Source organism: Saccoglossus kowalevskii, chromosome 7, assembly GCF_978046115.1.
Source record: "Saccoglossus kowalevskii chromosome 7, keSacKowa6.1, whole genome shotgun sequence".
NCBI classification, from domain to species: Eukaryota; Metazoa; Hemichordata; class Enteropneusta; family Harrimaniidae; genus Saccoglossus; species Saccoglossus kowalevskii.
In genome coordinates, this window is record NC_140647.1 from 4866920 (window position 1) to 4892504 (window position 25585).

General features: G+C 35.6%; 1 protein-coding gene across 1 annotated transcript in view; it reads left to right on the forward strand.

Annotated features, from left to right (window-relative positions):
* The window catches only part of LOC100376274 (dynein heavy chain domain-containing protein 1-like), an 85404-nt gene that overhangs the window by 46215 nt on the left and 13604 nt on the right, over window positions 1–25585 (forward strand). Inside the window, exons 53-79 of the mRNA XM_085501596.1 lie at window positions 210–462; window positions 1055–1270; window positions 1971–2083; window positions 2278–2620; window positions 3675–3746; window positions 3881–4104; window positions 4824–4893; window positions 5017–5162; window positions 6412–6685; window positions 7095–7265; window positions 7633–7793; window positions 8650–8853; window positions 9296–9466; window positions 9559–9654; window positions 10104–10249; window positions 11751–12024; window positions 12390–12512; window positions 12886–13417; window positions 14567–14803; window positions 15039–15219; window positions 15350–15747; window positions 16744–16928; window positions 17503–18063; window positions 19474–19572; window positions 19749–19847; window positions 23407–23575; window positions 23855–24069. Of these exons, the coding sequence (XP_085357722.1) occupies window positions 210–462; window positions 1055–1270; window positions 1971–2083; window positions 2278–2620; window positions 3675–3746; window positions 3881–4104; window positions 4824–4893; window positions 5017–5162; window positions 6412–6685; window positions 7095–7265; window positions 7633–7793; window positions 8650–8853; window positions 9296–9466; window positions 9559–9654; window positions 10104–10249; window positions 11751–12024; window positions 12390–12512; window positions 12886–13417; window positions 14567–14803; window positions 15039–15219; window positions 15350–15747; window positions 16744–16928; window positions 17503–18063; window positions 19474–19572; window positions 19749–19847; window positions 23407–23575; window positions 23855–24069 (5733 nt within the window). The remainder of the gene's footprint in view (window positions 1–209; window positions 463–1054; window positions 1271–1970; window positions 2084–2277; window positions 2621–3674; window positions 3747–3880; window positions 4105–4823; window positions 4894–5016; window positions 5163–6411; window positions 6686–7094; window positions 7266–7632; window positions 7794–8649; window positions 8854–9295; window positions 9467–9558; window positions 9655–10103; window positions 10250–11750; window positions 12025–12389; window positions 12513–12885; window positions 13418–14566; window positions 14804–15038; window positions 15220–15349; window positions 15748–16743; window positions 16929–17502; window positions 18064–19473; window positions 19573–19748; window positions 19848–23406; window positions 23576–23854; window positions 24070–25585) is intronic.

Here is a 25585-nt window from a genome sequence, read left to right on the forward strand (position 1 = left end):
TGCAGATTGTTCCAGAAAATCATAGTCTTGATTAATCTAAAAATTCCTATAGCAATTGTGTAAATTTATCATTTTAAATCAACTCTGCCGAACCCTCACAGTTATCAGGCTGTTATGAGTCTGCTATTATTATACTACCCTGTGCTTTGATATTGGATACATTTCTTAGTTCTACCTCAAGAGGGCACTAAATCTTTCATTTCTTACAGGCTATCTTGTCAGCAACAATGGACTTATTTAACATGGTGAAGAAGAATCTGACTCCTACACCGGTCAATGCTCATTACATATTTACCTTGCATGATGTAGCAAGGTGCATAAGCAGCATGTTTTTACTTTCACCAAGGTCAAGAGGGCGCCCCAAACCTGGTCGTAAACGAGGTGGCGGTGGGGGTGGTGGTGGTGGTGCAGGAGGTGGAGGCAGTGGAGCTTCTGCTGCTAAAAGTCAATCAAGCCAAATAAGTAAGTTTAGTTATGGTACAACGGTAGTTTAATTTTTTGCATGTACTTAATGCAAATAACTATGGTCAAAATATGGTGCTGGTTGAGTCAGTAAATTGTTTGTAGCTAGCTGACATGGCAGTGATTGACTTGGATTGTTTGTTTAGAGGTTCCACCATGCAATACAGGGATAGACACTATAGCCTGGGACAAATATAATTGACATTCAGTATAGCCATGTACATGATGTAAATATATAGCCAACAAACATTTTGGACAAGCAAGTTCGAAACCATATCAAGCTCTGATGCTGGATATTACTTTTAAATGCATTTTTTGTTTTTTGTCCACTTCTGTTGGAGATGCACTTCTAATAGAGCAAATATGGTGTTTTGTTATTATTATAAGTAGAATCACTGTTTTACTGTAGTTCTCAGGTGATAAAGCTGAAGACATTCTTCCTGTTTAAGAAAAGGAATTGTTATAAATACTCCTACAGATTTCAGAAATCTATTATTCACAAATTTGTTCTTAACTCTTGATCACATTTCATGTCTGAGATCTATACATGCAAAAAGTGAAATTTTTGTTTTTCTTTTATGAAATTTCACAGTTAAATCAGCAAGTATACCATCTGTGGGTGGACAGTCTTCAGACAGTAGCCAAGCTAGTAACGTCAAACAGAGCCAGAGTTGGATGTCTTTTGGTAGTACTAGTGATGGCAAAGGGGTACCCACAGTAGTAACTCCTCCCTTGATGCGACTTGTGGTGCGTCTGTGGTGCCATGAAGCATCCAGAACGTATTATGATCGACTTATTTCTGAAGAAGGTAAGTGTTGCTGTGATATTTTAATGTAAAAATTTTTTTTCTCAACTTTGACTGCATGTATTAGCAGTTTTCTAGTAGCAGGTAAACCCAATGTCATATGCTCAACAGTAACCAATAACAATATTGTCTAATATTATTTTTGGTGAAATACTCAAACGACAAAACCTGGTTAGAGTTGCATGATCACTTCCTGTGCTTCCTGAGTTTGTACTGTTATGTGTGTTTTCACTGATTTGCGATATTTATTGCAACTATGGATGTACTGTATTTTCACGTCAGTCAATGTGATACCAAAAATCTATGAAACTAACAAAGAGACTGTTCGATTTATAAATCTAATTGCTGTTTTTGGCGAGGGGTTCTAATCAGATATGCAATGTTGATGCAATTCTTCAGAATGGAAAATGCATAAAATATACCAAAGTAATCTTTGCAAGAGAGAGGACTCATGTAAAACATTATTATTGTAAAATACATCACATTTTTTTACTATATACTGGTAGTAGATAATATTTGGTAATCGTAGTCCAAAGTAACTATTAAAAATAGCTAAAAAAGCTGCTACTTGCCGCTTTGAATTTAAGTCTAAATCCAATAGGAATTACTTTTTTCCGAATGCAAGCACGAATGAAATGTATATGTATGTGGCTGGTACACCTGGTCTTCTATCACATTTTTATACTGGTGTATTTTTATTCAGATCAAGTATGGTTCACTAAGCAACTGTTGGATGTTGTGGAGCGACATTTCTGTTCTGCTGCTGATGATAATGGAGGACAGGAAATGGAAACTATACATGAGCAACTTGAACAGGTAATAATGCTGGTTGTGACGTTCTCATATGTTTTAAGAACAATTTGAAGGCAAACACTTCTTTGTAGTCGAAAGAATAAAGCAAAAAAATTAATCTGATTTATAATGGCCTATCATCGTTTGTTTATGTGATTACTCTGTGGCAAATTTCCATATGTGGTATGTTGGACTAAACTTTTTTTATTTTACATCAGCTTGATTCTGAGAGTGAGGTCATTCGAGTGAAAATGCCTGAAAACTTACTGAAAAGATCATCGGTGACACCATTGAGTAGCATCAGCACAGTTACAACACCAAGAGATGAGGATAGAAAAACATCAACTCCCGTTGCTCAGAGCGATGAACGGAAATCCCAGACACCAAGAAAAGATATTTCAGAGGGAAGATCCCCTTTACTGTTAGTAGCTGACGAGACAGAGGCTAAAAAGGGAAAAGGTAGTACACCACAAACTACAGTCACAACATCCTCGACAACACCATGGACTGAACGTGAAACAGAAACTGAGTCAAGGGCTTCACAGGCCAGCACTTCATCAGGTAATCTCTCACCTATATCAGAATGTTTTATAACACATCATTGTACTCTCTTGCTGTGTCCAAGCAAAAATACTATAGTATTCTCCAATATTTTCAGAACCATAAATGATCTCCAAATGCATTTTTTTTAAATTATAAAGACTTTCATTTTATATCTACTAGCACAATTATTGTAAACCATTATATTTTTGCCTTTAGAAATTTTCCGAATTTGATAAATTGCGGACATTCATAATTTAGCTCTGTCTTAAGATATGAAATGTTCTCTGCTATTTCACAATTTCACTAAACTTAGTGAATTTTTGTCTTGCGCAATATTAAAGGAATACGTGTATGTTGTACTGGTACACTACTAATAATGTATTCTATTTTTTGTCATACTTTATACAGACACATCTGTCAAGTCGTTGATTTCATCAGCGACAACTAGTAGTGAGTGTATGACATACTCAGCTTGTAATATTCCCATCCAGCATTCCTCACTTGTCAAGTTCTAGTTATTCTAAAAATGTTATCCAAATCACTAATATGCACAATGCTTCATACACAACATACTATATGTGAATAAATTCCAAAAACATGAATATGCATGAGTCACATGTAGATCCATTTATCGTGCCATGTATGGTGTTAATTTAGCAATAGATAATACCATATTGGGAGGTATATGTGATATGAAATATATAATTAGTTTCTGCAATTTATATTTGATTATCATTGCTTTTGTTATCATACCATATATAGTATTATTTAAATTATGCCCATATTTGGAAGCACAAGCGATATACAAGTTTTATCAAGTCTGTATCTCCGTTTTAGAAGGACTGTCATGTTGGAGATCAAATACCAAATGTAATATTTGTCCATAAAAATTAATTTAAATGGATCTGATCAATTTTGAATAATTGTTCTGATATAAAAGCATGATTGTGTTATTGGTTGCCATGTGTTAATCAAATAGAACCATAAAATCCTTCACATTCCACCTACTATTAGCTATCTGAAGTAGTCTTAATATATGTACATGTAATATGTCTGTTATTCTCTTCTGTAGAGACAACCTCAGGTGATGTTACACCATACTTACCAACTCCAAGATCTGAAACCAGAAAAGAATCAACATCAGGTATAAAAACACAAATAATTCTTCATTATTAAACAAAAAAAGTTCAAATGACATCTTGTACCTTCAGTGTAAATTTGACTCATGGGCGTTTCACCTTGTGTTTAACCCACACCATTTTTCTCTGTACTAAATAGAAAGAGACACTGGTACTGGTACAGGTAGTAGGAAAGGTGCATCAACTGGTATACTACGTATATCGTCTACACCGAGCAAACCATCAACACCAGGAGTGTTGAAACCGACCACACCTGGGGAAGCTAAATCAGGTGGATATCGACGTGGTGTGACGTTTAAACCTGGATTGATCGGAGACGCACACCAGGGACGTTACACAGGACCGTTGATTCCAATGGATCAGGTAAGGGATTGAAAGTTATTTTATTTTCAAATTGTCGTTATGATCAGAATGTACATCAATGTACTGTATTGCTTTGTGGTGACAACAAAGGTACCACATGTTAAAAATTTATATGTGATTGAGACATTCTCTAAACCTTACTAAGCAGGCTACAATAGCAACCTTTACATCATCTGACTATAGGCAAATATATATACCATGTGCAATTACAATGTTTGTCTAAGGCCAATTTCATTTTTGTGCTTTTTTGAATAGTCCTACTATTGAAATCACCATCATTTTAAACTTTCAGTCATCCTAACAGGCTAAATGACATTTTTGTCTACCTTCCAACTACCACCAAATAACTACAGACATGCTACAGATAACAGATTATCTGTTATCGATATATTCATCATATATATATATATTCAGATGATGTAAAAGATGTTATAGTAGTATGCGTAGTAAGTTTAAAGAATGTCTGAATCACATATTAATTTTGAACACGTTTTACTCCTGTTGCTACCTTAATGCTCAGAGAGACAATTTAATTCACTAAGCAGTGATATTGCTAATGTTCTTTATATGCATTGACTTTTATGAAATTTACTCGCTACAACACTATCAAATTGGAAAAATTTCTAACAAAGATTCTCGCTGTAGTACATTATGAAAACATCTTGCTGTTGACTATATAAATTTCGTGTTTCATAGGATTCTCCCTAATTTATTTTTAGATCTGCAATCCTGGACAAAACCTGTGTAATATTCTGTTCAGTATGTCTCTCTATGCTAGCGGTGATCGAGGTAAGCATTTCTTCTCTGATTATATTCCTTGGTACAAATCTACAGATTCACTATTTATTTAAATCTTTTTTTCACTCAACCTGTCATGGGTTTAATGTTATTGATATTATCCTTGTACAACAGGTTACAATGAAAGTACTAGTAGTCAGCTAATGGATGGTGTCACACGCTGTTTGAACTTATATAATGAGAAATATGCAACTAAAAAACTTGACATTGTGCTCTTTAAAGAAGCTCTGCATCATATAGCAAGAATCACAAGAGTTCTGGTGAGTATTTAAAAATTGTTATTTTGACAATTTTACTTTGCATGCATTCCACATCCATCATGGGTTGGTCAATGTGTATACAATTTAGAAAAAATGCAGACAGAAAGTTCAATTCAATTGATTTTAATACCGGATTCTGCCGTAAAGTTGCCCAGGGCCATAAAACGGCAGTTTTATTTAAAAACAAATCATGCTGCTTTCCCATCAAAATCCAAGCCAAAAGATAGTACAACAACATCGGCAAATCTCTTCCGTACTGCGTTCAATAACATTAACATATTTAAATGAGTTATGGTATTTTGAACACATTGGCATCATTCATCGTTTTCATTGGTTAATTGTCGATATGACCTGTCAGGTCAAAGAACATCGTCTCAGGTCAAACATGGCAGATATTCATTTCCACAGCATCGAGCGCTGAAAATGCGATCGGAATCATTCGCTTACGATGAAATAATTTGAAATTTATTTCCATTTCATAACAATTCAACGAATTTATTTTTTGCTCATTATTATAATCATTACTAATCAACAATTGTAAAACGCAGCATAGCCGGATTGCGATTCCGCGATCATTTGCTACTAAGCAATGCAGTTGAGTTCGTTTTTATTTGAAACTTATTTTAGAATATACTTTCGTTACTAATGAAATGAAACAAAATAATTGTATTTGGCGCACGAAGTTCGTTAATGTTATTTTTTTGGTGAAAATTGCGCTGTCTACTTTTTAATCTAGCAAGAAAAAAATGTATCAACTTTTAGATTAGCTTCTGCAATAGTTTCTTTCGTTTTGGGTGGTCCAACTGCCGGTATTGAAAATCGGCGTAGGTGGGTTTTTCAATGAAAATATAAGCCCCCTAAAAATATTTGATGATAATTTTTTGAAAATTAGAACCCCATATAAGGGCCCACCAGCCGTGAAACCACCCAGGGCAATTTTTCGGATGGGCGAATTTACGGCAGAATACGGTAGAAACAGTGTACGTCAGTATACAGTGATATTGTTTTGAATTTTGATATGAATAAAAGTATGTTTACAGCAGAAATGAATTAAAATGCCTTCAGGAAGAGGACAAGATGGCCCCAATGCTCTAAGCGGTTAACAATATTTTTGTTTTTAATATTACGATTGTACAATGTCAGGGTTCCATTATGAGCTTATAGTGTGTACTGTATAGGGCTTGATTATTAGCTGGGTTGTATTTTTGCTTATTTAACTGACTTATTTTATTTTTCTTGTCATTTACAGGGTACCACAGGAGGGAACGCTCTGTTGCTTGGTAAAACTCACTGTACCGGTAGGACAACACTGACCAAGCTGGCTGCTTATGCTGCAAGATGCAAGTTGTACGAACCAAAGCCATCCTTTCGAGGGGACATGGCAGCGAATAGAATGAAACTCAGACAGTATATACGAGAATCTAGCAACATTGCTGGGTTACATGGGAAACCGGTGGTGCTGTTAGTACGGGATACATTAGGTGAACAATGCCTGGAAGACGTGTGTGCTGTGATGTCACAAGGTAGGAGGATTTCGGGATGAAATAGAAAAGTAATAATAACATGTGCATAACATAATAACTGTAACATCAGGAATCTGCTTGTGATGTACTTTCAATAGTGGACATGAGATAAACTGGCACACAGTATTATCAGCCCCAATCCCTGAGATTGGTATAAAACTCTGTGTTTGGGTATAAATATTTGTGGCTGCTGACCAATGTTAAACTAAGAAAAAATGTAATTTGATTTGTTTATTAATAATAAGCTGAATAAGAATCATAACCGTCAGTGTCATGTATGGTAGATATCTCACATAGAAGTGATGTGGTCACCTTCTGAAGCAAAAGGCTGCAGAAGTAACCATAATCTAGGTATAAAAAGATGGCCCTGTTTTATAGCTAACATTCTCAACTTTTCACTTCTCATCAGGTACGCTACCCGGTCTGTACAGCGACGAAGAGATCGAAGAAATTGCCACTGCTATGCTGCCAGGGTCAAAGGGTGGGGGTCACAGAGGTCAGCGACTGGAGATGGCTGTAGAAAGATACTATCGTCGCGTTTGTAACAATATGCACATCATTGTATGCATGGATTTCAGTGGTAAGTTGACGCTGAACTTGACAATGTCAAATAGGTCATTTGTCAGCTTTGATTAGTTTGATTTTGTAAAGAATTAATATCTATAATTTGAATGTTACAATAAACCATTAGAATACTAACACCCTCTACAAAACATTTCTCCCCCCCCACCCCATTTCTCCAGAAGTCGCATTAATATTCAACAAGCAAGAAAGTTCATTATGAAAGCGATGATTAAATCTTGACACAGAAAAGAACAGAGATGTACAACTCTGATGTAATGATGTTTGTCAAACATTTGCTGTTCATAACAGACAGTTATAGATGCAAACAACACATGTCTTTGCAATATGTCATGACTTTCTAATGTTATTTTCTGTTTTCACAGATATAAACTACAGCAATTCTATTGAAATCTTGCGTCGTTTTCCTGCACTGCTGACACGTTGCTGCTGTGTCGATGTCTACTTCCCATGGTCCCATGAGGCATTGGTCAGTGTTGCTCATCAGTGGATAAGACGGGACGCTATGGACAAATTTACTGGAAAGGTTGGTATATCATAAGATGTGTTATTATAGTATGTAGTCAGGTACAGCAGTGTGTGAATTGTTAGCTTAGCTATCACTATGATCTTACATGTCAAGCACATGTGTTAATATTATGACATGCTACTGGGGCAGCCACAGTTTTAATATTGCTCAGCATAAAATTTAGCACAAATTAATTCTTTAATTTGTCAGATAGTCATGAAATTAAGTTTCCCTGGTAAGGTCTACTAATAAAACATTTGTAGCAGAAAAAATGTACGGTATGAACAAAACTGTATTCACCAATGCTGTGTCTGCTATCTTGTATTCCTTATAAAATAATATGTATGTTAATACTATTAAAAGTGCTTAGGCTGAACTCAAGATTATATGTTATTCCATTGGGCTATCAAAAATAAAATTTGGGGTCACAGAACAGTAAATAAGTGTCAAAATTTCATGGAAAATTGTTAAAATTTGCATTTTTACACAGGTTTCTATTTTGGAATAATTTTCTACATCTCAAAATTTTGCTAAATGATATTGGATGAAAATACACATATGCATAAGATTATATGAAGTTAGTGTGTCTATTGTTACAATAAATCCAGTATACACTCAGCAGTAATCTCAATTTTTGGTTTAAGTGCGCTTCTATCAGATATGTGATTTCAGTAGAACAAATACAGTTTATCATAATATCATTATTATCGTGAAACTTAAAATGTAAAAAAAATTTACATTTTGTGATAATAATTTTTCATTGTATACTATGGATAGTTCTCTCTCATAATACATTGCACATATGTGCAGTAATAATCAGTAGTGCAAACTTCAGCTTAAACTACTCTAACATTCTTAACATTCTGTATTTCAGCTGTACAAAGTGCCCTGGCGATTGGATGACCCGGCAAGTCAGCTGTCTGCTGTGTGTAATGCTATGGCATACATCCACCAGTCTGCTGAGCACATGATAGAAGGGTTATTCAAAGCACAGTTCAAGTTCTACACACCGACCACATATCTGGAGTTCATTGACTTATTCAAACACATAGCATCCAAAATGGCTTCCCACCACCAGGTAATGAGGGGGAAAAAGAATTTTAAGAAATAAAAAATGAAACACCCTGCATCTTCGACACGAGTTTTCATAAATTATTCTTGTAAAAATTATGAATTTCAACCCTTTGAACAGCAAAGTAAATACTGTTGTCAAAACTTTTTTTCAAAATGTGGATGAAGATCTGAAATTATTCTAATTTTTGTTCAAAACTAACCACAAAGCTATAGACTAGTAAATAAATAAGTGGAAAATGGTGCATCCAAATTTTGGTTAACACATAGCCTGCTTACACTGATTTCTTTCTTTTACTTTCGGTTGTACTTGTAGGCTTTTAGCAGATGATGTGTAAAGACATGTTATAGTTCCAAGATTTATGGTGGAATACTAAACGTTACACATTTAAAAGTTAAATAAATTGCTATTGTACAATGTTGTTCTGACTTGATTTATTTACTTCTAGAAAACTATCAGCACTTATGAGAGAGCACTGAGTCGAATAGATGTAGCATATAATACTATTGACAGCTATAACAATGATGTTGGCAGAATGACTCCAATGTTACAGCAAGGTGCATCCAATGTAGATGACAAACGCAGAGAAGTTGAAGCCTTGAAGGAACTCTATCAAAAGGTATCTCAACACCCCCAAACTTGATTTTACAAAATATTTCTGCGACCAGTTTTTGTTTATGATGTTAATAATTCTCACTTTAATTTTTTAAGGCTAAAGAGGAATGTGCTCTGGATGAGGCGGAGATTGCTAAGATGTCGGCACCATTAGAACGGCGAAAAAAAGAAGCACAGGAGGAACAAGAAAAGGTGGGTTTGAAAATTCTTCTCAGCATGAACTGAGTTTATGCTGTATGTATTCATGTCAAGTTTCTTGTCATTGGTTTAAAACCAAATTTACTACAGATGCCTACTTGACAATACATAGAGAAACACGTCCATACATGCATGCATATATGCAGCCTAAAAATTAGTAATGTAAAACCAAGTTACAACCTTTCAGTTATCTGTGTATTTTAGTTAATAATTAATAGAGAATAGAATAGAATAGAATAGAATAGAATAGAATAGAATAGAATAGAATAGAATAGAATAGAATAGAATAGAATAGAATAGAATAGAATAGAATAGAAATTACAAAATTTATGGCAATATTAATATTGCATGGTAAAATTCATACTAGTCTCCTGGTGTCCTGGTTGTACAATTAGGATTCATAATAAATTCATGAATGGTTTTGCTTAATTTCTGTTTTGTAGGTTGATCCTATCTATGATGCAGCATTATCGGCACTCAAGAGTTTGAATCCTCTTGATGTAAATGAAATCCGGAGCTACAGAGTTCCACCGGCAATTGTTGTCAATGTAGTGAATGCATTGTGTCTTCTATTTAAACAACCCTATGAGTAAGTTTTATAGCCAATCACTCAGTGTTAGTGTTTCACTGAATAGACATACTTATGTATGTTGACCTCCAGAAATATCACGCAAATCTATGCATGGTGATATTTTAAATTATATTTTGTGTGTTTCTTTATGTGTGTATGAATTAATATCACATTATTTATGTTTTATGAACATTTCTTGAATTTTCCAAAGAAACATGGATGCTAATATAGATTCAACATACTTGATACAAAACTGCAGCTGGCATAGTAAAATATCTGCCTAAATGTGCATATTTATTCTGACCATAGGTAAATCAATGTAGACCACCACCCCCACCCTCTGTTCATGTAGCATGGCTGCTAAGCAACCCGAGAACAAGAAACTCAATTATTATTAGATCCTATTACCAATTTTTTAGTATGATAATTTAAGCTAGGGCCTAAAAGATGTTGCACTTTTTAGCTCCGCTGTCGACTTTGTCGAGCGGAGCTTATCATATGAGTGATTGTCCGTCATCTGTCGTCCGTGTCAATGTTCTACTTGTTCGACTTCTTCTTGAAAACTATAAGCCTGAATACTTTGATACTTAGTGTATATGTACCTTGGGTAGACCTCTCTTAGATTTGTTCATTTCATGATGATATCTTCAATTCTCTAATTTTGATGAATATTTTTGTCATTTTTGGTAAAAAGTGATATTTTCGACCTCTTGTTAAAAACCGCAATTCCAATTGCTTTGATATTACATATATGTATACTACATGTGGTCCCCTCTAAGATTTGTTCATTTCATGATGATATCTTCAATTCTCTAATTTTGATGAATATTTTTGCAATTTTTGGTAAAAAGTGATATTTTTGACTTCTTGTTAAAAACCACAAGTCCGATTGCTTTTATATTACATATATAGGTACTACATGTAGACCTCTTTCAGATTGTTAATTTCGTGGTGATATCTTCAATTATCTAATTTTAATGATTATTTTTGTCATTTTTGGTGAAAAGTGATATTTTTGAATTTTTGTTAAAAACAGCAAGTCTACATATTGTTCATTTTCTAATGATAACGGCAGAGCTATCTCAGCCAAGACTCTGCTTGTTTATGTTTTACATGCACGCATGTACACAGTAAATCGTTGGAAAGAACTGAAATAAGTGTTGTTCGTCATTGTAGTATTCACATATACGTTTTGTGTTCCTGTTTAATAAAACAACTATAAGGACAATTATGACATATCTTGTGAACTAATGCTGATCAGTAAGTGACATTTGTTATCAGACAGTTGCATGCTGGTTGGCAGAAATGTAAACATATGACATCACAGTGCAGTGGCATATGCACTCAAGTGAACTACAATTGGAATATTGTCAACCATCACCACCAAAATCAGATTGAATATTCCTAATGTCCTAAATATTCTGAACTATGCGTTGATTATTGTGATAATTTGAGTTTCATTCACTGGTCATAGTGTTCAGTCACATAAGTGAATACTTACAGGTATTTTTCATTGCAGTTGGGAAAGTGGTAAGGGTCTGCTCAACAGAGAGAATTTCTTCCAAGATTTGGAGTTCTATGACAAGGACAACATTCCGGAAGACATCTTCCAACGTTTGAACATACTGTTCATCCAGGATCCTGAATTCCGTCCCGAGGTGGTAGGGGAATCCAGTAAAGCAGCCTCTTCACTGTGTCTGTGGGTCCATGCCATTTATGCATACTCGGAAATTCATAGGAACTTGCAACCCAAACTGGAAGCAGTAGCTGATCAGGAAGCTAAAATAAATGAGGCATGTTATGTATTAATCTGGGTATTCATGTCGCACAGTTGTCGTATAGCATGCATATGAATTTTGTGAAGATAAACAATGTTTTGTGTACATTTTGAATACATCATATAAGGCATAACATGCTGCAAAGACTGTGACACTTTGGATATGATTGAAGGGTAACAAAGTTGGTGGTGCAAGGGGTCACATTATAAAGCAAGAAGACAAAGACATTTTGATCTAGACAACTGAATGTAAACTTCTATATCTATTACAGTGATCTTGACGTACTACCAATTTAGTATATCCATTCACACCAGTCTTTATCCATTCACTTCATTTATTATTATATTGTTAAATTATGTGTGTGTTTTTTTTGTTCTCAGGCTCTGAGGGTGCTTGGCGAAAAACGAAAACGTTTTCAAGAAATTAAATATAAACTTGAGAATAAGATCCAAATGCAGCGAGATGCCATGCGGAGTGTAAGAAACATGGAAAAATCCATGAGGGTGAGTATTGCAATACTAGGAAATCATGTGCAGACAAATAAACTTTTGATCAAAAATGGTTGATCTGACTATAATAAAAATATAGATGATTGATCACAAGATTGGATGTTGTCCCAAACCTTACCATAGTAATGAAACTTTGACATGGGATTGGCTCTTTGTAACTATAACTGCACTAGATTACTGTCTCACAGTATTTTGGCCGCAAGAGTAAAAAAACCTGTATGAGGTAATTGTATCATCTGATGCATTATTTGTAGAGCCATACTTAATGTAGCTATGAATGGCTTGCATTGATCAATGACGAAGATGTTCCAGAATTACAGAACCAACACTAGAGTAACACAGTAATGAAACCTATTTTTAAATTCAGGAAACCCAGAAACATATAGCAAAGGCAACCGCTTTGGTAGATAACATGTCAACGCAAAATACTGAATGGAGATCAAGACTGTCACAGGCGCAGTATGAGTACAACACAGCTCCTGGTGATGCATTGATAGCTGCAGCATGTGTTTGCTATCATGGACCAATGGAACAATTTGCCAGAGATGTCCTAGTGCAAGACTGGATTGAAAGATGCAGAACTGGAAAGTTTGTCTTGCAATCTTTTGAAACTGAGCTACCTGTGGCGCAGTCTGTCACGCCAGCGCTAGAACTTGTCATCCAGGCAAACAAAGATGAGAAGCCAGGTTCTAGAAAAGGTTCTAGAGAGACAAACAGTGCTGGAAGTACTAAACTAAAGCTGCAAGCAGAGGTTGAGGCAGAGTCTATTTATAGTGATGGTACTATTGACAGAGAAGAGACTCCTGACACAGCTATTGGTAGTTTAGGATACAGCGATTTGCATGATGCATTAACACCAGCCAACATTGTGCAAATAAGAGATCCTTTTACACTGCAAGGTAGAACTCATTTAAGTCTTGTTCTTTTCCATGCATGGTATGTTCTATGTTGTAACCAAATGGAAGAATGTATGAAATATTCTTCAAATCATATGTATGAATGGTCTAGTCATTGGTGGTGGTGGTGGAAAGGAGAGGATTTATGCTATTTTGAATCGGGTGACTTTTAGAAAATATAGACATTAAAATTAAAAGCCAGTTAGTTTGTTTGTATCCCGATATATTACTTTTATGTTTACTCTTATCATTGAAACCATAATAAGCCATAGTGTTGACTGATATACCATTATTAATTTAGTATGCAGTCACTGATTGGTTAACCTCCGTCTGCGTGGAAAACGCTGTAATGTTCTATTTCCCTTTTGAAAGTTAAACGGTAGTTCTGTTCTAGTTTTTAGTCCATGCTCAACTGTGGGTCAGTTAGTTCATCATGTTTTATGGCATTCTACAAGTTTATGTATTCATCAGAAGTTTACACTTTCGTTTGAAGAGTTTTGTTCGCAAATAAATGCAGTTTATATCAACAAATGATTCGTTAGGGTTCAAGTCTAAGTTGTTCCGCTGAAATCTAACTCAAGTTGGAATGTGGCCGACCGAATCCAACCACAACTCTTTAGGGCTTAAACCACTAATTGAATTTCCATAGACGACAATGTTAACATATGACGAGATTGCTATATGAAAATGATGAACAAAGTTGAAAACATGGCTCAAAAATTGGAAATCAACATGCCAGTAATCAACCACATGAAAAAAACTAACATGTTGTCCAGCTCAAACTCTTACAAATCTCAGGTAAACAAGACACACCTACTGTATTTGGATTGCACCTAGAGAAATCATTGGAAAAACACCAAGATTAGAACATCCAAATACACACAGAATAAACCCACAGGTACACAGTCGCTAAGTAGTAAACAAAAGACCACATGTTGGTCTCACCTTTGACCCAGGTGATTACCCCTTCAAACAGGGAGCACCTGAGAAAAAAAGATATTTAAAAAATTTCATTGGCATTTAAATTGGCCATGAGCATCCATTGGTTGATTAGTGGCATGAGACCATTAATGATCACTGTAACACTGGTAGCAAATATTTATGAGCAATATGGATCAATGACCACATTATCTCATGTATAAATATTTGCAGATGTCTTGAGTTCTGTAGAAGAACAAGGTGACTGGTACCATCGTAGTATACCGCATGATAACTTTGCTGTACAGAATGCGTTAATACTGCGTAGTTATGGCCGTGATGGTCGTTATAGTTGGCCTCTCATAATTGATCCTGACAACCAGGCTGGCTCATGGATACAACTGTTACAGGAGACCATCAGATCAAATGATGATGTGGAAGAAGAGGCAACCAGAAAAATACCATTGTCAGGTACAGTTGATATTATTTAAGTCATGTCTATTATTTATGGTTTAATGTGAGATATGGAAAATGTGAGAATCTATGATATGTCAGAATTGGCTGATTTATGGATTTATTTTTGACTGTTTGATTTATTTATTCATTGATGGATTGCTTGACTTGATTGATTTGATTCATTTGTTGATTCATTGATTCATTGATTCATTCATTGATTCATTCATTCATTCATTCAATATACTTACAGTCATAGATGAGAAATCAGAACCAGGTGATGTGGTTGTAGCAGCCACAGTGGCAGATGAAGTGCCAATCACAGACTGGGAATCCCATCCCCCTGATGATGATGGAGGCAGAGAAACAGGGTTTACCATTTCTACCATTGTTGAAACTGAGGGTGATCCTTTCACACCCAGAACAGTCACAAGGTCAGTGAATTTAATTGTTTGTTTTTTTCAAATCAAAAAGCTTGATTTCTATCAAATTTATATTCAATTTATAAAATTAAAAATTGCCACCCTATTCGCATACTTAATTTCACTTATTTCTCATCAATAGCTTTGGTGATGCTGTCACCCCAGCAACCACCCGTGATCCATACGCCGACAGTGAGACAGCCACTGACATCCATGGTGGCAGTGAGGTAGACATGTTTGAAGCCTGGGACATTGACATAGATACTGACCTGGAATTACCTATGGACAATCTGTGGATGGTCTCGGCTGATGATCCTAATCTCAATTATAGAGTGGTGCACTCTGTGGCCTTTGGTTTGACTCTTGTGATCACTCACGTTGAGAGACTGCCACCGGACTATGCATTGTACGAACTTTTACATCGTAACATTACTGTTGATGTAGACGGCAAGCATCACATCAAGCTTGGTGGTAATGACTTTGATTATAATCCAGATTTCAGACTGTACCTGCTGACATCAGTACCTATACATATCAAAGGTAGGAATTTTGATTACGCTGAAATCATGCTTAATGATGTTTGATGCAGTTTCACTTTTGCAATGTACCTATGATAGGGTGCACAATTATTGCTGGTTTTTTGTATACAGTAACGTACAGAGGTGATTTGAAAATTTGGAAAAAAAGCATTTTATATCTCGAATTGTTAATTTTAGTGGGATTTGGTATACATGTAACTCTCTGAATCTCTGTGCAAAATTATAGAAAACCTCAATATTTTCAGTCCAGAACTCTTCGGTATTACTGTGGTGTGAACTATAAAAACTTAGATACATTTTCAAGAAGGTGATGACCGATTATTTATTTTCTTTAAGAAAACATGTGTTCTGTACAAACCCCATCATTATTTTGAGACTGTATAAACATATAATTTTATTCTATTATTGCTAATAGATTATACACAGAGTAATCTCTTAGGGTACAACAAATTTGACAATTCTCAGTGTTATTGTAAAACTGAACATCTTTAATACCAGCTGAAACTCAATTTATCACCTGTGCAGATACTAAAAAGTTCACAAGCCCAAACATGCAACATACCCAATCAGAATCCTGCTGTCATAATCTATTAATGAAATAGTATGAGTCAAAAAACAAATTGACATCCACATTACCACAGTACAGTATATGGACAGTGAGATAATGTTACATACCGGTAGACATCCATGTTTCTTAATTCACAAAACAAACTTTAATAGAGATCAGGGCTTGAAATTTGATTGCCTATATGTCGGCCCGTCTGAATGCCCTAATGGAAGCCATGGAAGCTATTACCTAAATGCCCAACCTGAGTGTAGATCAATGCTATTCAAATAAGTCAAACATTTCCTTCATAATTTCTATCTGTACAAGAAATTTTAGAATTTTTAGCCTTGAAATTGTTTGCCTTAATTCATGATACTGAAGTTTAAACTCAGAGAAACCATCTTTAATTGATAGCATGAACATTTCAAATCTGGTTCTTTTATTCCACAGGCACTGGGTTGTTACCACTGCCAATACAGCAATGTAGTGTTGTAGATTTGTCACTCAGTCAACAAGGTGTTTTTGATAAAGTCTTGAAGATTGTGTTGGATATAGAGCGCCCTGAATATGAAAACCAGTATAGATCTATAGAATCTGATCTGAAGCATTATCAACAGCAGTTAGAGAACACACAGGTAAGACTTAAACCAGTCTGTATAGTCTGACCAAACTGCATTTGATTAATCTGATGAATTTGAACAGACATCACATTCTGTTTTATGTGCAGATTAATCTGACACCAGGGTTCCGGGATATGTTTGATTTATTTTAATAACTTATTCAAACATTAGATTTTGTGCATGGTTACACGATAAGATCTATTTGCTCACTTTGACCACAGGTAGCATAGCACAGACCAATGATTTTTATATCTCGAGTTTAAATCCTTCCTCGGATTGAACACAGAAAAGCTACCTTGAGTGTGAATACAGAGGCCAAAACTACAAGTCATTTACTTATGGATGTGACTATGGGGGGGGGGGGGGGGGGGGCTACTCTGATTACATGGTTACATAGTTTATCTTTGTATAATCCTTGTTGATAAATCAGAATATTCATTAGTGTATTTATCAAGTTTTTAATATACATTTATAATTTGAAAGTACAGTATATTAGAAATAAATATGTAATCCATTGAGAAGTGGCTAAATATACAAGGTGGATAAACTAATAATGTGATTGTAATGATAGTATTTATTTCATTCACAGAATGCTATTCTGCACAAGACTCTCAATTTAAAGTTGAGTGTCTTAGAAGATGGTGACATGCTTCCTTCATTGATAAACTGTCAACAACAGACATTTTCACTTCAGACAAGCCTCGCTGAAACCAAAGTATTCGCTGAACAACTGGATGAAAAAAGACGAAACTACATCCCTGTTGCCAAACATGGGTCTGTGTTGTACTCCGTTATTAAGCATTTTCCCAAACTCCATCAGCTCTACCAGTTTAAATTGTCAGCTTTTTTGAGTGTAGTTTCCACGATGATGAAAAGCCGTAGTCAAGGTAAAGCTGGTGCTATGGGTGTGTCTCCAAAAGCTCGCACTAGTGAACTGATCGATGCACTCACACAGAGCATACATGAATTTGTTTCAACGGCTGTATCCAGTCAGCACTCACAGTTGTTCGCATTCTTGGTTGCCATGGAGAAGTTAAGAATGACAGGCGGAGTAACCAATCAGGAATGGTCTATATTTGTTGATGGAATCAATGATGATGTCATGGAAATTAAGGATGTCAGACGAAAACCTGATTGGATGCCTCAAAAGGTATAACATTAGTACATCTCATACAAGTTGCACCCCCTAGTGACGTAAATGGGTGAAAGAAAGGCAGCATTATGTTGATATGTTGTTGTTCATCGATAAAAGTATTTGCGGGAAACTTATAATATTCTAAATGTTGCACTGAGAATATGACCCTTACCACATCTCCCAACCAAACCGATATAACTGAATATCAACACATCTGTATCTATATTCTGACATCATAGAAGTGTTTCATCAGAATAGTGCTAGCACATGACCATCTTCGTCATGATAAATACATCAACATTTGCCATGCAGACACCTAAGGTGGTTGTCAATAAAACATGCAACCAGAAGTCTGTTGAGCAACTCAATTAAAATGCAATCCTATCTAAGAATCAGTTTAATTAGGCCGTATTTAGTTACGAAAATTTAAATAAGTTAAATTTAAACTTGTACCTCTTTTAGCAGGCTAGCATTAGGATTATATTAACCTAAACCCAAAACTCGATGGCAAGACACGTATTTCTTTAAATTGACTGTAATATTAATTTTCACTTTTCATAATACTGGTTCCAGTTTTAGTTTCACGCATGTTTTACACGATTTAGGAATTGATGTGTTCAGTGCCTGGGAGATTTTAGAGATAGAGGTGCCAAACTGATAAAGATTCTTTTACCCAACTCTATTAAAAGAGTATTTCTGCTGTGAACTACTATATTATATATATTATATATAGGGTAAACCATTTGTAATCAGAAAGGGTTTGGGGGAGAAAGATTTGATGTTGGCTGAATCCAATTAAAGAAAAAAAAATTCCACTGGTTCATTATTGAAAAAAAAAAAATTGCGCTCTCAACAAGTTAAAAAAAATCATATCCAGTGTACCAGTATATGTTGTTCAACCATGATTCTCAGAAGAAAAAAATCTCTTTTACAGGAGTTTGAAAAAAAGTATACATTTCCTCAACCTCTAACCCCCCCCCCCCCCTCTTGATTCAAATTGAACGTCCCTGTACTGTATTGAGTAATCAAGCAGATAATGTGTACTAGTAAACATGACTGCGGGTACTTGTTGATTTTTAAAATTCACAGTAATTTCATAATTCATTGAATGTTTTTGGGACCTTCAAAAAAAATATTTGCTTAAAAACTCCATAAATATTGCATATTAAGGAGTCAACCACTTGAAATATATTTTGCGGCGTAAAATTGTTTTTCTCTAAAATTATTATGCAATTTATTTTTAAAAACCAACAGTGTATACCTGTTTTCCCTGAATTCTTCCATTACATGCACTAAGAATAATATTATAGTATAGTCCATCCCTAACTCTACAAGGGTATTAGAGACAAACATATTTTTAAGCTGGTAATGGATATGATCTATTGAATCAGATTGATTTGATTTTTGTTTGCCCACACTCTGCAGGCATGGATAGACTTTGGAATACTTGAAGGATTGGAAGACTTTGAAGGAATTCGAGACTCAATGGTCAAATATGAGAAACAATGGCAGGAATATTTTGAAGTAAGTCTGCAACAAAGTTACATTGTAACTACAGTGTATCACAGTTTATCTAAATTTACTGATAATCTTGCTACATAGTACCTACAAATTACTTATAAATGTTCTGCAGGTGTTCTGCTAGTAAATACAGAGTTTGACCTTTTCATGTTCATGTTTTTGTTTGTTTTTTGGCACAGTGCACACCAGTGTTGTTGTCTCTTGTTCCGGATGACAACCAAGCTCACTTGAGTATCATACAAAAGGCAATATTATGGAGAATTATCCAGCCACATTTGGTGAGTTTATTCAGTGTGTGATTTTATTGTTGTGATTCATTTGCTTTATTATATACCATATATATATAATATGTTTTTGAAATTCAGTCCCCCACCCCTTGGCTATTATTGCCGATTTTTCGTCGCTGGAGTGATTTACATCATCAATTTTGGTTCCCCGAGTGTCTCTAATAAATAACCTATCTAACTGCTGAACTGAATTAATGATATTATCAAAGAATCATAGAAGATTTGGCGAAAATCGGTCATTTTTAGCATCAACGTATTTTCGCTCGGAAACGCCAGGGCGATAAGACTCGATTTTCAAGGACGTGGGTTGTTTGGATCGGACTGTTTCTTTTGTTTCGAAACATAACATCGTTGTTTTTTAGTGAATACAGAATATGTTCTGTTTCAATACCAGATTTTGATATGCCAATTTGACAATTTTAACAACTTCTTTAATACTCTCTAAAAAATGACAATGGTACTAGCCCAGAATAGACCAGTCCTCCTGTTCAGCGTGTCTTTGATTGTAGCAATGTTTATGCCACTGTTCGAAAATACGCACACTCGCGAATTTGACAACATTCCCTTGAGCGTTTTAGATAGTGGAAATAGAAGCAAATATACTAGTAGATGGAAATACCAGTTACATTACTCATGAAGATTTATGATTCGATTGCTGGCCGAGATACAATCTCATGCTTCCGAAAATCCGATATTTATGCTGGAGAACAAAGTATACAAGTACTGTCTACGATATACTGCAAAGTGGAAATAATATACCTATTTGATCGTTATTGTTTTTTGTACAAAATTCTAAGAACACAAAACAAACAACTGACAACAATCGACAAAACAAAACAAAAACTGCTGAGTACATCAAACAGTCACTGTAGACACATTAGTAAGAAAAATATACTGTGGACCTCATGGTCAATGTAAATACAAAATAAATGTCAGTGAATACAATATTTATAAAAAAAATCTTGCAGCCTCCATGGACAAGTTGTGAACAAGTTGTGAACTGAACTTTAAATCTCATTAGGATTTCTACATAAAGTTACACTGATCGAAAAAAAATGCATTATTAAGACAAAGAAAAATAATGCTTTTTTGTAAAGGCTATATACTAAATTCTCTTTATTTTGGGGGGTATTTTTGTTAGTGTACACGTACGCATTAAAATACGTATACCCATTAAAATTATCAAAACTTCAAATGTAATCATAGTAAAATGTAAAGTAAACAAAATTATCGAGAGTGATTTTGGATTTGTTGAAAAAATCTAAAATCTAAATCTAAAAGTCTATTTGGTGATGGGAATTGCCAAGCCAGTTTATAAAATAGTGAACAAAAATTTTTAGTCCCCGTTCGGACGTAGTCCGAAAACGGGGACTTATGTTTTGCCCTGTGTGCGTCTGTGCGTCCGTTCGTCCGTGATCACCTGTATCTCAAACATGCATGGACCGATTAAGTTCAAACTTCACTCATACATCGCACATTATATGGGACATATGCACATACATTATTTTCATGATCCGATTAACGATAGCCGAATAGCGGCTATTTTAAGGCCGAAAATGCATCAAAATCGCACATTTTCACCATTCCGGACCCGGATCTCAGTTATGCATGGACGGATTTTGTTCAAATTTGGTACATACATTAAACATAATAGGGCCTTGATGCACGTCATTTTTTTTTTTGGATTGGGCTTGAAATGGCCGACTGGCGGCCATTTTGTTTTAAAGAATTCAGTTCTGGATCTGTATCTGAGACATGTCTGGATTGATCGAGTTCAAACTTCACACACACAAGGTACATCATGTCACAAATATGTATGTGCATTTGTTTCATGATCTCATTAACGATAGCCAAATGGCGGCCGCTTTAAGGCCGAAAATGCATTGAAATCGCATATTTTCACCATTTCGGACCCGGATCTCAGTTATGCATGGACGGATTTCATTCAAATTTGGTACATACATTAAACATAATAGGACCTTGATGCACGTCATTTTTTTTCCCCGGATCAAGTTCAAAATGGCCGACTGGCGGCCATTTTGTTTTAAAGAATTCAGTTCTGGATCCGTATCTGAGACATGCCTGGATTAATCGAGTTAAAACTTCACACACACAAGGTACATCATGTCACAAATATGTATGTGCATTTGTTTCATGATCTCATTAACGATAGCCAAATGGCGGCCGCTTTAAGGTCGAAAATGCATTGAAATCGCACATTTTCACCATTCCGGACCCGGATCTCAGTTATGCATGGACGGATTTTGTTCAAATTTGGTACATACATTAAACATAATAGGACCTTGATGCACATCATTTTTTTTTTCGGATCATGTTCGAAATGGCCAACTGGCGGCCATTTTGTTTTAAAGAATTCAGTTCTGGATCCGTATCCGAGACATGTCTGGATTGATCAAGTTCAAACTTCACACACACATGGTACATCATGTCACAAATAGATATGTGCATTTGTTTCATCATCCGCTTAACAATAGCTGAATGATGGCCATTTTAAGGTCGAAAATGCATTAAAATCACGTATTTTCACAATTCCGGAACCGGATCTCAGTCATGCATGGATGGATTTTGTTCAGATTTAGTGCATATATTAAACATAATATAAGCTTGATGCATACCAATTTTTCTTCGGATCAAGTTCAGAATGGCCAACTGGCCGCCATTTTGTTTTAAAGAATTTAGTTTTCAATCCATATCTCGGACATGCCTGGACAGATCAAGTTCAAACTTCACATACACATCGTACATTATATCATACATATGCCTGTGCATTTGGGCCAGTCCTTTTAAGGTCAAAAATTCACAAAAATTGCACATTTTCACCATACCGGAACTGAATCTATGTCATGCGTGGGCAAATTTAGTTTAATTTTTTTTTTTGGATTGTGTTGAAAATGGCTGACTGACTCAAATATGAACGGAACGGGGACGTGTCATTGACAATGACTTGTTGTAAATATTACTGACTGCGAAAGAAGCCCATAGGGAAGTTGCCTGTATCGTTTATAAAATATATAAGTTAAAGACAGAAACTTCAATAATCAATCAATAAAATGGGTAGCTGAAATGTCATCTGAAACTAATGCAATTCGTTCAAATCGCACAGTTTTGTTAAAGTGCAAATTTGAGAAGCTATGCATAATTGTTCTGAGAGAGCTTGTATTTGACTTGAGTTGAAAAATTTGAAGATCTGATTGGAAGTGCGTGTAAAGCATGTGACCATAATGGCAATCGACATTAAAAAAATGGTGCAATGTCAAATTGCCAAAGAGGGCACACTTTAATACACACTCACTGAACAGAATCTACTTAGGTAAAAGTAGTCACGGTGTGACGGACCTTGGCTGGCATGATGATGCTAATGTGTTAATATCCGAGTGACCCACATGAATGTGTTTCTTGAAGTTACATCAACACATTGCAACTGTAGGACTGTCATCAATGACTGCATTTCTCTAACGGTGATACCTGCATTCCCCGAGTATTAGCAAAACCACTACATACAATATTATAATTATCTCTTATTTTTCAGCTATACCAACTGTGTCATGATATCACAGTCTATCAGCTGGGAGCGGCCATCGCTAAGTCTGATAACTATAACATATGCAAAATACTGACAAACACTGATCAACACACTCCCATTGTCTTCATTCGACCTGCAAGCTATCATAGTGATGATGCCTTCAGCTCTTCCAAAGGTAATCCACAAATTTATCCTAAATTTATTTATCATTTCCTGAAAAAAACAATGGACTTTAGCAACCTTCAAACTTCTGACCCAAAATTTTGATTGGTACATCCCTTACAGGTTTTTATTGAGATTCATATAACATAAATTATGTGCACTTTATATTAGGAATCTGCTTCTAATAGAGCAAATACAGTATTTTTCTATCTCATTGGTGAATGCAGTTTGAGATGATACCTTGGTCCTAATAATTGTTGTATAAATTCTGGGATTTTATCAAATTTTTCAGGTCATTGTTTATTCGACCCTGTGTTGGAAATGATGCATTATGGAAAACAGACCGGCATGGAGGGTTGCATTCATGTGGTAACATTGGGAACACCGGTTCAAATGGATGAAGCAGTTCAGGTCATCCAAGACAGCATGTTGTCAGGACACTGGGTCATACTGAATAATTGTCACCTTGCAGAGACTTGGACAAAAGATATTATTAAACTAATACAGGTAAAAGACCAGCTTAGCTTATGACATTATTTTACTTTACTTTAAAAAACATTTTTTCAACACCTTATCAATCATTTGACATTTATTGTATGACCACACCATGGTAATTACTTTATAAGAGGTCTGCAGTCTACACAAGTCATGCCGTAGTTTTGATGATCCAGTATACAATGAATGTAATTTTTTGGTTTGTGTGTGCAATGTGCCTTGAACAGAGAACAAATACAGTGCTTATATTTGAGAGGAATGGTCTATGCAATATTGAGCTTTACATGTAATTGTTTAGGTAACTTGGGATATTGGCGATCCGCTCCGCTAGGATTGCCCTTATAATCACTTTTGTCGTTTTGTGTGTGTGTCTGTGTGTGTACATTTCCAGTGTTTTCACGTATGATTTCTTCTGTGATTTTTTTGGCTTGGCCGATTTCTTTCAAACTTTGCAGGTAGGTCACACCTTCACCCTAGTTATAAGGAAAAATCTGAAAAAAATTTTTTGGCCCACCGTTGCCATAGCAACAGCCAAAAAACTGATTTTTGGATAGCTTCATGCCAAATGTATCTCCTCCTACAAATTTGGGATAAAACACTTCAAACATAGCTCATTCTACTCAGCTTGAGTGTGGGCACAAAGTTACTATTTGAATTTTTGATATCTGTTTTCATTACCGAGAAATTTGACCCCAAAGTTGGGGTAACTTTTCACCAGCAACGGCTCGGCTGGTATTGTTCATACTTCACAGGTAGGTCGTGCCGTCACTAATTGGAAAAAAATCCTGGCCCACCACTGCCATTGCAACATCCAAAAACTGATTTTTGAATACTTTCGCCCCAAATGTATTACCTCCTACCAGTTTTGTACACAGTCAGCTGGCATCGGTGTTGCTGGGTGTATATGATAAAGAGAAGTTGTGCAACCAAATTTGCCGAGTTCGCAGTTTTTCGCCAATAAAAAAATAACTAAGGCAACAACTCACGGTTTTTCAGCATTTTTGTAATAAAGACATTATTCTGTATCAATAATCCGCCCAAAACAGGAACATTTCTACTAATTCTTGTGTTTTTTCGACGTTTTTCGAAAAACCTGCGATTAGGCTGCGAAAGTAGAACATTCCGGAGGGGGCGAAACGGAAGAGCCAAATTTAACGCGTAAAAATAGAACGTGTATTTTGACCTCTATGTGGTCGTTGCCAAAGAGCCCCGCGTCCATCGCCTGGCGATGCTCTTCCATTTCACCAGTTGCATTTTTTTGACTAAAATTTGGGCAGTACTGTCAGTCACAAAAATTGATGAATAAATTAATACACATAAAATATGAATCACGGGCTAATTCAATGGTCACCGAACACTCCACTACTAAACAATCTGTGGCAAGATAGTAGCGTACTGTATATTTGACCCATATTTGACAAGCGCGGTACAGTTTTTTGCGCGTGTCCGTAATAACGCGCACAAAGGATTGTGGGACAGAGTTCTTTATTTGCTGGCATTCTTGACTTTTGACTGCAGTTCTTTTTTA